This window comes from Fistularia commersonii, chromosome 11, assembly GCF_037954325.1.
Source record: "Fistularia commersonii isolate RoL2024-O1a breed Wild chromosome 11, RoL_Fcom_v1.0, whole genome shotgun sequence".
Lineage (NCBI taxonomy): Eukaryota > Metazoa > Chordata > Actinopteri > Syngnathiformes > Fistulariidae > Fistularia > Fistularia commersonii.
The window spans coordinates 20148811-20164764 of record NC_141294.1 but is presented as its reverse complement, the minus strand read 5'-3'; the positions used below and the strand labels follow the sequence as shown (position 1 = coordinate 20164764).

Sequence of the window (15954 nt, the reverse complement as noted above, 5' to 3'; positions counted from 1 at the left end):
GTTTTTGTAGACCTAGAAAAAGCATATGACAGGGTGCCAAGAGAGGAGCTCTGGTATTGTATGAGGAAGTCTGGAGTGGCAGAGAAGTATGTTAGACTGGTGCAGGACATGTATGCTAGCTGTGAGACACTGGTACGGTGGTCTGTAGGGGTAACCGAGAAGTTCAAGGTGGAGGTGGGACTCCATCAGCGATCAGCTCTGAGCCCCTTCTTGTTCGCAATGGTGATGGATAGGCTGACAGATGAGGTTAGACAGGAATCCCCATGGACCATGATGTTTGCGGATGACATTGTGATCTGTAGTGAGAGCAGACAACAGGTAGAGGAAAATCTAGAGAGGTGGAGGTATGCTCTGGAAAGGAGAGGAATGAAAGTTAGTCGCAGCAAGACAGAATATATGTGTGTGAACGAGAGGAACTCGGGTGGAGCGGTGAGGCTACAGGGAATGGAGATCAAGAAGCTGGAGGATTTCAGGTACTTAGGGTCAACAGTCCAGAGCAACGGAGAGTGCGGAAAAGAGGTGAAGAGACGGGTCCAAGCAGGTTGGAATGGGTGGAGAAAAGTGTCAGGGGTACTATGTGATAGAAGACTATCGGCCAGAATAAAAGGAAAGGTGTACAAGACAGTGGTGAGACCAGCGATGATGTATGGACTAGAAACTGTTACAATGACCAAAAGACAGCAGGCAGAACTAGAGGTTGCAGAGATGAAGATGTTGAGGTTCTCTTTGGGAGTGACCAGGATGGATAGGATCAGGAATGAGTCTATCAGAGGGACGGCACATGTTAGATGTTTTGGAGAGAAGGTCAGAGAAGCCAGACTGAGATGGTTCGGTCATGTACAGAGAAAGTTGACTCGCTGTGGCGACCCCTAACGGTAAAAGCCGAAAGAAGAAGAAGAAGAAGAAGAAGTCAAAAAGTGCTTATTTCACCGAGTTGAAGCATTTTTGGTACAGAGTGAAAATAACCAATGAATTTCATCAAGCTGGTGTCTGGAGTTGAAATATGTTGAATATGATATGATTTTGCACAATATGTGTCAAAATCAATGTAATCCAGCCACAGGTTCAAAAGATATACCCATGTAGTCAATAAGTGCTTATCTCACCGAGTTGAAGTTTTTGTGGTACAGAGTGAAAGTAACTCATGAAATTCATCAAGCTGGAGTCTGCTCTTTTAATATGTTGAATAACACATGATTCTGCACAATATGTGTCAAAATCATTCATATCCAGCCACAATTTCAAAAGATATAGCCTTGTGATCAAAAGTGCTCATCCCACCGAGTTGAATCGTTTTTGGTACAGAATGAAAAAATCGAATGAATTTCATCAAGCTGGTGTCTGTTACTGAAATAAGTTTAATAACACATGATTCTGCACAATAAATGTCAAAATCACTGTAATCAAACCACATGTTCAAAAGATATAGCCATGTAGTCAAAAAGTGCTTATCTCACCGAGTTGAAGCATTTTTGGTACAGAGTGAAAATAACCAGTGAATTTTATCAAGCTGGTGTCTGGTGTTGAAATATGTTGAATAGGACATGATTGTGCACAATATGCTTCAAAATCATTCATATCCAGCAAAAGATTCAAAGTGGAAGAAATGAATGAATTTCATCAAGCTGGTGTCTGGTACTTAAATAAGTTTAATAACACATGATTCTGCACAACATGTGTCAAAATCATTCCTTTCCAAAGGTTCAAAAGGTATAGCCTTGTGGTCAAAAAGTGCTTATCTCACCCAGTTGAAGTATATTTGGTACAAAGTAGAAAAAAACTAATGAATTTCATCAAGATGGAATCTGTCACCGAAATATGTTAAATAGTATGTGATTCTGCACAATATATGTCAAAATCACTGTAATAGAGCAACTTGTTCAAAAGAAATAGCCATGTAGTCAAGAAGTGCTTGTCTCACCGAGTTGAAGCATTTTTGGTACAGAGTGAAAATAACTAATGAATTTCATCAAGCTGTTGTGTGGTGTTGAAATATGTTTAATAACTCATGATTCTGCACAACATTTCTCACAATCATTTATTTCAAGCAAAAGGTTCAAAAGATATAGCCTTGTGGTCAAAAAGTGCTATTTATCTAGCCGAGTTTGAAGCGTTTTTGGTACAAAGTGAAAAAGAAGTCATGAATTCTTCAAGCAAGTGCCTGCTGCTGAAATATGTTGAATAGGACATTATTCTGCACAATATGTGTCAAAATCACTGTTGTCAATTTACAGGCTCAAAAGATAGCCATGTAGTCAAAAAGTGCTTATCTCACCGAGTTGAAGTTTATTTTGGTACAGAGTGAAAATAACTGATGACTTTCATCAAGCTGTCTTCTGGTGTTGAAATATGTTGAATAGGGCATGATTCTGCACAATATGTGTCAAAATCATTCATATCCAGCAAAAAGTTCCAAAGATATACCCTTGTGGTCAAAAAGTGCTTATGTCCTTACCTCACCAAGTTGAAGCGTATTTGGAACAAAGTGGAAAAAACAAAAATGAACGCTTTCAAGCTGGTGTCTGGTACTGTTTAATAAGACCTGATTCTGCACAATATATGTCAAAATCATTTCAATCCAGTCACAGGTTCAAAAGATATAGCCATGTATGGAAAAAGTGCTTAACTTTCCGAGTTGAAGCGTTTTTGGCACAAAGTGGAAGAAGCTAATGAATTCTATCAAGGTGGTGTTTGGTACTGTAAAATGTTGAATAGGACATGACTCTGCACAAATATGTCAAAATCACTGTAATCCAGCCACAGGTTTAAAAGATATAGCCATGTAGCCAAAAAGTGCTTATAGTAACGAGTTGAAGCGGTTTTGGTACAGAGTACAAATAATTAATGAATGTCATCAAGCTTATTGTATTTTAAGAACGAACTTTATTGCAGGCAGCATGAAACACACGGAACGTTCTTCTTTTACGAGACGCAAAAAACACGCAGACGTAACACACTGATATAGCATTAGCGCCACCTATAGGTAAAAGTACCGCCCATTTACAACACTCCCACTTACTTTTACCAATAGCACCAAGTCCTGAGAAAATAATATTTCAAAGCTGTGTTCTTCCACAACAACAAAAACTGTAAACTTACACCCCATTTTTTAAGACAGTATTCCTTTCACATTGGTTATACTGGAACTCTCTTTCACATTTTTTAGAAATTGCTTTGACCAGGCAGCGTTCTTCGTACACCTGTCAAGCATTTTTAAACAAAAAAGAGTCCGATCTCGCCCCTGAGATATTCAAATCTGTGTCTAACGAGTGGCTTGGTAAAGATATCCGCTTTCATGTCATTTGTTAGACAATATTGCAGTTCAATTTGTCCATTCTGCACACATTCACGGATATAGTGGTAGCGAATGTCTATGTATTTGGTCCTGGAGTGATTTACAGGAATGTTTGCAATTGCGATGGCTCCTTGGTTATCTTCAAGGTTCACTGTGGACACAGACTCTACACCGAGATCACACAGTAGTTGTTTCAGCCAGATTCCTTCTTGAGCTGCTTGACTGAGTGAGATGTATTCAGCTTCTGCTGTTGAAAGTGCTACTGATGATTGTTTCTTGCTGAGCCAGCTCACTGCACCTCCACTCAGAAGAAAGATGTTGCCTGTTGTTGACCGGCAATCATCTTGATCTCCAGCCCAGTCAGCGTCCGAGTATCCGATTAAAGCTCCGGAGTCTGACCTCTCATATTTCAAAGCAAGATTTAATGTCCCTTTCAAGTATCGAAGTATCCTCTTTACAGCAGTCAGATGTGAAGCATCTGGATTTGCATTGAACTTCGACACAGCACTCACAGCTTGAGCTATGTCCGGTCTTGTCGCCATGGCAGCATACAGCAGACTTCCAGCCATTGACTGATAGGTATGCTGGTGCACTGACATACTGACACCATCACTCCTTTTTAGCCTGACTTTGGCATCTGCAGGAGTTGCCGCAGGATTTGCATTATCCATTCCATACTTCCGAAGTATGGCTTCAATGTAATGCTTCTGCTGAAGAATGATACGATTCTTTTCTTTATCTTGGATGACAGAGATGCCTAGGATGTAGGACAGCTCACCCATGTCTTTCATCTTGTAGCGCTCCTTGAGAGCTGCTTTGAGCTCGTCCATGCTCTCAGTCGACTCTGTAATCAGGATCAAATCATCCACGTAAACTGCTAGTATTTCAAGCTCTTGTCTTGATCTCTCGTTGGGAAGGATCCTAGGCCAGCTCGGCCCCGTGTGACGACTCCCACCAGAGTCCTCTGGCACAGCCTAGCTTAAGCTGTTTCTACAGCCTCTTCTGCCTTCCACTTCCTGCCTGTCCTTACCTGGATTCCAGCATTAGCCACCTTCGGATCGCCGGAATCCCTGTACAGCACCACCTCTCTGGCTTTGGCTACCTTGAACTCCTCCTCCAAGGACTTGAAGGGCAGCTGCAGCTTGTTGTTGCGCCTATAAAGAGCAATGCTGCTCAGGCTCTTTGGTAACCCCAGCCATCTCCGGAGGTGGCTACTGACTTTCCTCTCCAGGGTTTCTACTGTGGAGAGTGGGACGGCATAGATGAGGAGCGGCCACAGGATCCTGGGGAGGATGCCGTGCTGGTAGACCCAAGCCTTGAATTTTCCAGGTAGACCAGACTTGTCCACAGACTTCAACCAGACATCCAACTCAGCGCAAGCTGTCTTTATGGATGCTGCATCTTTGAGAGAGCTGTCAAACATCTTGCCCAGGCTCTTGACTGGCCTCTCTGAGATCGTGGGGATAGCTGCACCTGCTATGTTGAAGCGGAACTTGTCTTCTACCTTCCCTTTCCTGAGCACCATCGACCTAGATTTGGCAGGTTTGAAGCTCATCCAGGCCCACACCATCATCTTCTCCAGCCCCTTCATAATCCACCGACATCCCGGAACTGATTCTGTGGTAACTGTTAGGTCATCCATAAATGCCCTAATGGGTGGCTGTCGTTGTCCAGAGCTCATCAGGGGTCCTCTGCACTCTGGCTCAGCAGACTTGGTGAGCATATTCATGGCCAGGGAGAATAGCGTCACAGAGAGAGTACACCCTGTGATGATGCCAATCTCCACCTTGTGCCAGCTGGATGAAATTGCTCCTGAAGAAACCCTCATGCTGAAGTTGTTGTAGTAGTCAGCGATGAGGTCTCTACATCTGCTCGGCACATGATGCTTTGCCAGAGTGAGCTGGACCAACCTATGGGGTATGGAGCCGAATGCATTGGCCAGGTCGAGCCATAACACTGACAAATTGCCCCTCAGCTCTCTAGCCTCCCGGATTAGCTGTGTCACCACCCCTGTGTGCTCCACACAGCCTGGCATTCCTGACACGCCCCTTTTCTGAACTGATGTGTCGATGTAGGTGTTTCTAGCCAGGTATGAGCCCAGTCTCTTGGCGATAGTGCTGAAGAAGATCTTTGATTCCACGCAAAGGAGGGAGATGATGCGGAACTGATCAAGCCGGGTGGAGCCTTCTTCCTTCGGAATCCATACTCCTTCGGCCCATCGCCATTGCTCTGGTATCTTCCCCTTTCTCCAGAAGACTCTCAGGATTTTCCACAGACGCATAAGCAGTTTGGGACAGTTCTTGTACACTTTGTACGAAGTGCCGCTTGGTCCTGGAGCAAAGCATGCTCTGGCTTTATGGACAACCTCCTTGATTTCCATTAGCCTCAGCTCCGACATGTCAAACTGCACCTCTGGCTCAGGGGGATCAATGAGGATGTCGCAGTCTCCCAGCTCCATTTCTCTTCTGGGGTCGCCGAACATCTGTGAGAGGTCTCGATCGATGTCTTCCCTTGAAGAGGTAAGTTTTCCACTGTGTTTCTGGCCTAGCAGGTCTTTTGTGAACTTGAAGGGGTTCTCGATAAAGGCCGTTCGTTTACGAGCCCTCTCACGTCGCCGCCTCCGATGCCACTCTGCTCGGCGTAGGACCCTTATCCTCTTCCGGTGGATGGCCATCAATTGGGTCAGGCCCGATCTCTCCTCCTCTCCTGCCTCCTTATACTGGCACTTCAGCGCTCTCATCTCCCTTCTGATGAGGTGGATCTGTTCTGCTCTGTGGTTCCTTGCGTAGGATGCTCCCGAGTTTTTCTTCTGCTCTTCGCCGAACCGTTCCACTGCTATGCCGACAATGATTGCTGTCATGGCATGCAGCTTTCACTCTGCCTCTTCTTTTGACGCAGTCTCCAGGATTTGGTCTACGTCATCGTCGAACTGCTTCCACAGTGAAGTCATGGTAGCTGCTGGCCACTTGATCCGCCTCCGCTCTGAATTGATGCTCGAGGAGCGCAAGGGCAGCGCTTGGAGGTTCCGAGCACTGTGGGGTGACTCCGGGCAAGGCCCCTCCTGCGTCTCACCAGGTGAAACACCTGTGCGTTGCGTTGCTCCTGCTCCTCCCAAGCACTTCTTCTTTGCTTGGTGGATCTTCAAGCCGTGCATGTTTTTACAAACCTTTCCACAAATACACTGTGAGCTCGTAGTCGTTTGTCCATTGCCTTGGTCTGTTACCAATGAATCCGTCCTGTTGGGGTGCTCACCCTCTCCCCCTCTCCGGCACCCCTGGGGGTATTTTTCATTGAATTCGTCGTAGCTTGATTGGGTTTGCTCCTCACGGTGGACACAGATTGGGTTGCCAGCCCGCTCTGCCCCGGTCGCCGTCTCTCCGAGCTGTCACTGTCTCTCCAGTAGTCACCATTCTATTCATGGTTGTCATACAGTCTTTCCTGGCTGTCACAGATGCCTCAGAGTCTAAATAACAAATGGAATTCATCAAGCTGGTGTCTTATACTGACATATGTTGAACAGAATATGATTCTGCACAAGATGAGACAAAATCAGTGTATTCCAGCCACAGGTTCATAAGATATAGCCAGGTAGTCAAAAAGTGCTTATCTCATTGAGTTGAAGCGTTTTTGGTACAGAGTGAAAATAAATAATGGATCTTTTCAAGCTGGTGTCTGGTACTGATATATGTTAAATAGGACATGATTCTGCACATTATGTGACAAAATCACTGTAATCCAAGCCATAGGTTCATAAGATATAGCCATGTAGTCGAAAAGTGCTTATCTCACCGAGTTAAAGCGTTTTTGGTACAGAGTCTAAATAACAAATGAAATTCATCAAGCAGGTGTTTGGTACTGAAATGTGTTGAACAAGACATGATTCTGTACACGATGAGTCAAAATCATTCATTTCCAGCAAAAGGTTCAAATGATAAAGCCATGTAGTCAAAAAGTGCTTATCTCACCGAGTTAAAGCGTTTTTGGTACAGAGTGAAAAAAACTGATGAATTTCATCAAGCTGTTGTCTGGTGTTGAAATATGTTGAAGAGGACATGATTCTGCACAAGATGAGTCAAAGTCATTAATTTCCAGCAAAAAGTTCCCAAGATTTAGCCTTTTGGTGGAAAAGTATTTGTCTCATTGAGTCGAAGCATTTTTGGTACGAGTAAAACTAAGTAATGAGTGTCATTAAGCTGTTGTCTGGTGTTGAAATATGTTGAATAGGACTTTAATCTTCACAATATGTTTTAAAATCATTGTAATCTAGCCTAAGGTTCAAAAGATATAGCCATGTAGTCAAAAAGTGCTTATCTCGCTGAGTTGAAGCGTTTTTGGTACAGAGTCTAAATAACTAATGAAATTCATCAAGCTGGTTTCTGCTGTTGAAATATGTTGAACAGGATATGATTTTGCACATAATGAGTAAAAATCTTTCATTTCCAGCAAAAGTTTCCATAGAGTTAGCCTTTTCGTCAAAAAGTGCTTATATCATTGAGTTGAAGCATTTTTGGTACAGAGTGAATATAACTAATGAATTCTAGCAAGCTGGTGTCTGGTACTGAAATCTGTTGAATAGGACATGACTCTGCACATTACATGTCAAAAATCACTGTAATCCAGCCACAGGTTCAAAAGATACATCCATGTAGTCAAAAAGTGCTTATCTCACCGAGTTGAGGCGTTTTTGGTGCACAGTGAAAATAACTAATGAATTTCATCAAGCTTTTGTAAGGTGTTGAATATGTTGAACAGGACATGATTCTGCACAATATGTGTAAAGATTACTGTGATCCAGCTGCAGGTTCAAAAGATAAAGCCATGTAGTCAAAAAGTTCTTATCTAACCTAATGAAGCATTTTTGGTATAGAGTCTTAATAAGTGCTTATATATGTGTCAACAGCCATGGAGTCAAAAAGTGCTTATCTCACCCAGTTGAAGTGTTTTTTGTACGGAGTAAAAATAAGTAATGAATTTCATCAAGCTGGTTTTTGGTGTTGAAAGATGTTGAATAGGACATGATTCTGCACAAGATGAGTCAAAATCACTGTATTCCAGCCACAGGTTCATAAGGTATAGCCGTGTAGTCAAAAAGTGCGTGTCTCACCGAATTTTGGCGTTTTTGGTACAGAGTGAAAATAACTAATGATATTCATCAAGCTGGTGTCAGATTTTGAAATATGTTGAACAGGACTTGATTATGCACAAGATGAGTCAAAATCTTACATTTCCAGCAAAAGTTTCCAAAGATTCAGCCTTTTTGTCCAAAAGTGCTTATATCATTGAGTTGAAGTGTTTTTGTTACACTGTGTAAATACATCTACTGATGCACCTGGACACATCCTCAGTGATGTTCCTGGGATCATCGGGTGTTTCGGGTCTTTCAACATCATACACCCTCATCCAGGTGACCCAGCCAGGGCTGATCAGGCCCCGGCTTGTGTCCAGTTGGCACATTAGCTACCATGATTCCATGGCTCTCCTCTCTTGAGCCACAGCCATCTTGAGGCCCTCTCAGCCGCTTCGGTGGTATTGCGGATGGCTCTTCTCCTATGCTGCCCGACGATGCCCAGACAACCCAGAGCACTGGCATAGGACCGGGCTGCAAATCCCCTGCAGCCCACTTCCACTGGAAGGCATTTTACCCTCCATCCTGCTTGCTGGCACCCCCTGACCAGTCCCGTGTACTTGGAGAGCTTCCTCTCAAAAGCCTCTTCCAGGCGGTCTTCCCACAGGACAGTCAACTCCAACATTATCACTTGCTTGGTGGCCTCTGATACAAGGACAATGTCAGGACGGAGGGTGGTGCTTGCAATATGGCTAGAGAACTTAAGCTGTTTTCCAAGGTCCACTATCAGCTGCCAGTCTCTTGCAGATGTCAGGATGCCTGCTGGTGTTCTTCTAGCTGTGGTCGCCTGCTCCCCAGCCCTGACAAAGCCAATGGAGTTCTTGGCAGGGCGGAACTGCTTTGCCCAAACCAACCCTGTGCTGAGTGCATCAGCGATGGTCTTCAGGACTTGGTCCTGCCTCCATCGGTAGCGCCCTTCTCCTAATGCTGTGGTGCAGCAGCTTAGGACATGTTCCAAGGTGCCTCTCTTAGAACACAATGGGCAGGCTGGCGACTCCGCCAAGCCCCAAGTATGCAGGTTCGATAGACTGGGCAGCACATCATACACTGCCTGGACAAGAAATTTGATGAGATGGGGCTCAGCTTTCCAGATCTCCGTCCAGGTAACTTTCCTCTCAAGCACATTTTCCCATCTTGTACAGGCACCCTGCTGTCTCATGCCCACCGCCTTGCACGATCTCGATTCCTCCACAGCTGCTCTCACCTCCTCTTGGACCAGGCGCCTCCTTTCCTTCCCCCTGATGTTCATTTGGGGGGTTGGGAAGGATCCTAGGCCAGCTCGGCCCCGTGTGACGACTCCCACCAGAGTCCTCTGGCACAGCCTAGCTTAAGCTGTTTCTACAGCCTCTTCTGCCTTCCACTTCCTGCCTGTCCTTACCTGGATTCCAGCATTAGCCACCTTCGGATCGCCGGAATCCCTGTACAGCACCACCTCTCTGGCTTTGGCTACCTTGAACTCCTCCTCCAAGGACTTGAAGGGCAGCTGCAGCTTGTTGTTGCGCCTATAAAGAGCAATGCTGCTCAGGCTCTTTGGTAACCCCAGCCATCTCCGGAGGTGGCTACTGACTTTCCTCTCCAGGGTTTCTACTGTGGAGAGTGGGACGGCATAGATGAGGAGCGGCCACAGGATCCTGGGGAGGATGCCGTGCTGGTAGACCCAAGCCTTGAATTTTCCAGGTAGACCAGACTTGTCCACAGACTTCAACCAGACATCCAACTCAGCGCAAGCTGTCTTTATGGATGCTGCATCTTTGAGAGAGCTGTCAAACATCTTGCCCAGGCTCTTGACTGGCCTCTCTGAGATCGTGGGGATAGCTGCACCTGCTATGTTGAAGCGGAACTTGTCTTCTACCTTCCCTTTCCTGAGCACCATCGACCTAGATTTGGCAGGTTTGAAGCTCATCCAGGCCCACACCATCATCTTCTCCAGCCCCTTCATAATCCACCGACATCCCGGAACTGATTCTGTGGTAACTGTTAGGTCATCCATAAATGCCCTAATGGGTGGCTGTCGTTGTCCAGAGCTCATCAGGGGTCCTCTGCACTCTGGCTCAGCAGACTTGGTGAGCATATTCATGGCCAGGGAGAATAGCGTCACAGAGAGAGTACACCCTGTGATGATGCCAATCTCCACCTTGTGCCAGCTGGATGAAATTGCTCCTGAAGAAACCCTCATGCTGAAGTTGTTGTAGTAGTCAGCGATGAGGTCTCTACATCTGCTCGGCACATGATGCTTTGCCAGAGTGAGCTGGACCAACCTATGGGGTATGGAGCCGAATGCATTGGCCAGGTCGAGCCATAACACTGACAAATTGCCCCTCAGCTCTCTAGCCTCCCGGATTAGCTGTGTCACCACCCCTGTGTGCTCCACACAGCCTGGCATTCCTGACACGCCCCCTTTCTGAACTGATGTGTCGATGTAGGTGTTTCTAGCCAGGTATGAGCCCAGTCTCTTGGCGATAGTGCTGAAGAAGATCTTTGATTCCACGCAAAGGAGGGAGATGATGCGGAACTGATCAAGCCGGGTGGAGCCTTCTTCCTTCGGAATCCATACTCCTTCGGCCCATCGCCATTGCTCTGGTATCTTCCCCTTTCTCCAGAAGACTCTCAGGATTTTCCACAGACGCATAAGCAGTTTGGGACAGTTCTTGTACACTTTGTACGAAGTGCCGCTTGGTCCTGGAGCAAAGCATGCTCTGGCTTTATGGACAACCTCCTTGATTTCCATTAGCCTCAGCTCCGACATGTCAAACTGCACCTCTGGCTCAGGGGGATCAATGAGGATGTCGCAGTCTCCCAGCTCCATTTCTCTTCTGGGGTCGCCGAACATCTGTGAGAGGTCTCGATCGATGTCTTCCCTTGAAGAGGTAAGTTTTCCACTGTGTTTCTGGCCTAGCAGGTCTTTTGTGAACTTGAAGGGGTTCTCGATAAAGGCCGTTCGTTTACGAGCCCTCTCACGTCGCCGCCTCCGATGCCACTCTGCTCGGCGTAGGACCCTTATCCTCTTCCGGTGGATGGCCATCAATTGGGTCAGGCCCGATCTCTCCTCCTCTCCTGCCTCCTTATACTGGCACTTCAGCGCTCTCATCTCCCTTCTGATGAGGTGGATCTGTTCTGCTCTGTGGTTCCTTGCGTAGGATGCTCCCGAGTTTTTCTTCTGCTCTTCGCCGAACCGTTCCACTGCTATGCCGACAATGATTGCTGTCATGGCATGCAGCTTTCACTCTGCCTCTTCTTTTGACGCAGTCTCCAGGATTTGGTCTACGTCATCGTCGAACTGCTTCCACAGTGAAGTCATGGTAGCTGCTGGCCACTTGATCCGCCTCCGCTCTGAATTGATGCTCGAGGAGCGCAAGGGCAGCGCTTGGAGGTTCCGAGCACTGTGGGGTGACTCCGGGCAAGGCCCCTCCTGCGTCTCACCAGGTGAAACACCTGTGCGTTGCGTTGCTCCTGCTCCTCCCAAGCACTTCTTCTTTGCTTGGTGGATCTTCAAGCCGTGCATGTTTTTACAAACCTTTCCACAAATACACTGTGAGCTCGTAGTCGTTTGTCCATTGCCTTGGTCTGTTACCAATGAATCCGTCCTGTTGGGGTGCTCACCCTCTCCCCCTCTCCGGCACCCCTGGGGGTATTTTTCATTGAATTCGTCGTAGCTTGATTGGGTTTGCTCCTCACGGTGGACACAGATTGGGTTGCCAGCCCGCTCTGCCCCGGTCGCCGTCTCTCCGAGCTGTCACTGTCTCTCCAGTAGTCACCATTCTATTCATGGTTGTCATACAGTCTTTCCTGGCTGTCACAGATGCCTCAGAGTCTAAATAACAAATGGAATTCATCAAGCTGGTGTCTTATACTGACATATGTTGAACAGAATATGATTCTGCACAAGATGAGACAAAATCAGTGTATTCCAGCCACAGGTTCATAAGATATAGCCAGGTAGTCAAAAAGTGCTTATCTCATTGAGTTGAAGCGTTTTTGGTACAGAGTGAAAATAAATAATGGATCTTTTCAAGCTGGTGTCTGGTACTGATATATGTTAAATAGGACATGATTCTGCACATTATGTGACAAAATCACTGTAATCCAAGCCATAGGTTCATAAGATATAGCCATGTAGTCGAAAAGTGCTTATCTCACCGAGTTAAAGCGTTTTTGGTACAGAGTCTAAATAACAAATGAAATTCATCAAGCAGGTGTTTGGTACTGAAATGTGTTGAACAGGACATGATTCTGCACCTTACATGTCAAAATCACTGTAATCCATTAAAAGGTTCAAAAGATAAAGCCATGTAGTCGAAAAGTGCTTATCTCACCGAGTTGAAGCGTTTTTGGTAAAGAGTCTAAATAAAAAATGAAATTCATCAAGTTGGTGTTTGGTACTGACATATGTTGAACAGGACATGATTTTGCACAAGATGAGTCAAATTCTTTCATTTCCAGCAAACGGTTCCAAAGATACAGCCTTTTGGTCAAAAAGTGCTTATCTCACCGAGTTGAAGCGTTTTTGGTACAAAGTCTAAATAACAAATGGAATACATCAAGCTGGTGTCTGCTGTTGAAATATGTTGAACAGGACATGATTCTGCACACGATGAGTCAAAATCACTGTATTCCAGCCACAGGTTCATAAGATATAGCCAGGTAGTCAAAAAGTGCTTATCTCATTGAGTTGAAGCGTTTTTGGTACAGAGTGAAAATAAATGATGGATTCTTTCAAGCTGGTGTCTGGTACTGAAATATGTTAAATGGGACATGATTCTGCACATTATGTGTCAAAATCACTGTAATCCAAGCCATAGGTTCATAAGATATAGCCATGTAGTCAAAAAGTACTTATCTCACCGAGTTGAAGCGTTTTTGGTTCAGAGTGAAAGTAAGTAATGCATTTCATCAACCTGGTGTCTGATGTTTAAATATCTTGAATAGGATATGATTCTGCACAACATGTGGAAAAATCATTCATATCTAGCAAAAAGTTCATAAGATATAGTCATGTAGTCAAAAAGTGCTTATCTCACTGAGTTGTAGGGTTTTTGGTACACTGGCTGTCACAGATGCCTCAGAGTCTAAATAACAAATGGAATTCATCAAGCTGGTGTCTTATACTGACATATGTTCAACAGGATGTGATTCTGCACAAGATGAGTCAAAATCAGTGTATTCCAGCCACAGGTTCATAAAATATAGCCATGTTGTCAAAAAGTGCTTATCTCACTGAGTTGAAGTGTATTTGGTACAGAATCTAAATACCAAATGGAATGCATTAAGCTAGTGTCTGATACTGAAATATGTTCAAAAGGACATGACTCTGCACAAGATGAGTCAAAATCATTCATTTCCAGCAATAGGTTCCAAAGATACAGCCTTTTGGTCAAAAACTGCTCATCTCATTGAGTTGAAGCATTTTTGGTACAGAGTGTGTATAACAAATGAACTCTTTCAAGCTGGTGTCTATTACTGAAATATGTTGAACTGGACATGATTTTGCACATTAAATGTCAAAATCACTGTAATCCAGCCACAGGTTCAGAAGATATAACCATGGAGTCAAAAAGTGCTAATCTCACCAAGTTGAAGAGTTTTTGGTACAGAGTCTAAATAACAAATGGAATTCATCAAGCTGGTGTTTGTTACTGAAATGTGTTGAACAGGACATGATTCTGCACAAGATGACTCAAAATCATTCATTCCCAGCAAAAGGTTCAAAAGATAAAAGATATAGCCATGTAGTCAAAAAGTACTACATGGCTGTTGAACCAGTTGAAGCGTTTTTGGTTCGGAGTAAAAGTAAGTAATGCATTTCATCAACCTGGTGTCTGATGTTTAAATATCTTGAATAGGATATGATTCTGCACAACATGTGGAAAAATCATTCATATCTACCAAAAAGGTCATAAGATATAGTCATGTAGTCAAAAAGTGTTTATCTCACTGAGTTGAGGTGTTTTTGGTATCGAGTGAAAATAACTAATGAATTTCATCAAGCTTTTGTCTGGTGTTGAAATATGTTGAACAGGACATGACTCTGCACAAGATGAGACAAAATCTTTAATTTCCAGCGAAAAGTTCCATAGATACAGCCTTTTGGTCAAAAACCGCTCATCTCATTGAGTTGAAGCGTTTTTGGTACAGAGTCTAAATAACAAATGAATTCTTTCAAGCTGGTGTCTAGTACTGAAATATGTTGAATAGGACATGATTCTGCAAATCATGATTCTCCAAATCACCATTTGGCAAAATCATTCATATCCAGCAAAGGGTTCAAAAGATAAAGCCATGTAGTCAAAAAGTGCTTATCTCACCAAGTTGAAGCGTTGTTGTTACAAAGTCTAAATAACAAATGAATTCTTTCAAGCTGGTGTCTTGTACTGAAATATGTTCAAAAGGACATGACTCTGCACAAGATGAGTCAAAATCATTCATTTCCAGCAAAAGGTTCCAAAGATTTAGCCATTTTATCAAAAAGTGCTATAACATTGAATCGAAGCATTTTTGATACAGAGTGAATATAACTAATTAATTCTTTCAAGCGGGTGTCTTGTACTGAAATATGTTGAATAGGACATGATTCTGCACATTACATGTCAAAAACCACTGTAATCCAGCCACAGGTTCAAAAGATATAGCCATGTAGTCAAAAAGTGCTTATCTCACCGAGTTGAAGCGTTTTTGGTAGAGAGTATATATAACAAATGAACTCTTTCAAGCTGGTGTCTATTACTGAAATATGTTGAATAGGACATGATTTTGCACATTAAATGTCAAAATCAGTGTAATCCAGCCACAGGTTCAGAAGATATAACCATGGAGTCAAAAAGTGCTAATCTCACCGAGTTGAAGAGTTTTTGGTACAGAGTCTAAATAACAAATGACATTCATTAAGCTGGTGTTTGGTACTGAACTATGTTGAACAAGACATGATTCTGCACAACTACTTCTTCTTCTTCTTCTTTCGGCTTTTCCCGTCAGGGGTCGCCACAGCGAGTCAACTTTCTCCATCTAACTCTATTCTCTGTATCTTTCTCTCTTACACCAACTACCTTCATATCCTCTCACTACATCCATAAATCTTCTCTTTGGTCTTCCTCGAGACCTCTTGCCTGGCAGCTCCAATTCCAGCATCCGTCTACCGATATATTCACTATCACTTCTCTGTACATGACCGAACCATCTCAGTCTGGCTTCTCTGACCTTCTCTCCAAAACATCTAACATGTGCCGTCCCTCTGATAGACTCATTCCTGATCCTATCTATCCTGGTCACTCCCAAAGAGAACCTCAACATCTTCATCTCTGCAACCTCTGGTTCTGCCTGCTGTCTTTTGGTCATTGGAACAGTTTCTAGTCCATACATCATCGCTGGTCTCACCACTGTCTTGTACACCTTTCTTTTTATTCTGGCTGAAAGTCTTCTATCACATATTACCCCTGACACTCTTCTCCACCCATTCCAACCTGCTTGGACGCGTCTCTTCACCTCTTTCCCGCATTCTCCGTTGCTCTGAACTGTTGACCCCAAGTACCTGAAATCCTCC

The 15954-nt window shown here is 44.3% G+C and overlaps 1 protein-coding gene and 1 pseudogene across 1 annotated transcript; both read right to left on the bottom strand.

The window, feature by feature from the left end:
* Positions 1-4172: 4172 nt before the first annotated feature.
* On the bottom strand, positions 4173-6155 carry LOC147230038 (uncharacterized; annotated as a pseudogene).
* A 2593-nt stretch (positions 6156-8748) lies between these two features.
* On the bottom strand, positions 8749-11835 carry LOC147230037 (uncharacterized). Its single transcript, XM_086155816.1, is given in 1 exon segment — positions 8749-11835. A coding segment is annotated over 1 exon segment (2880 nt). The 5' UTR covers positions 11629-11835.
* Between the last annotated feature and the right edge of the window lie 4119 nt (positions 11836-15954).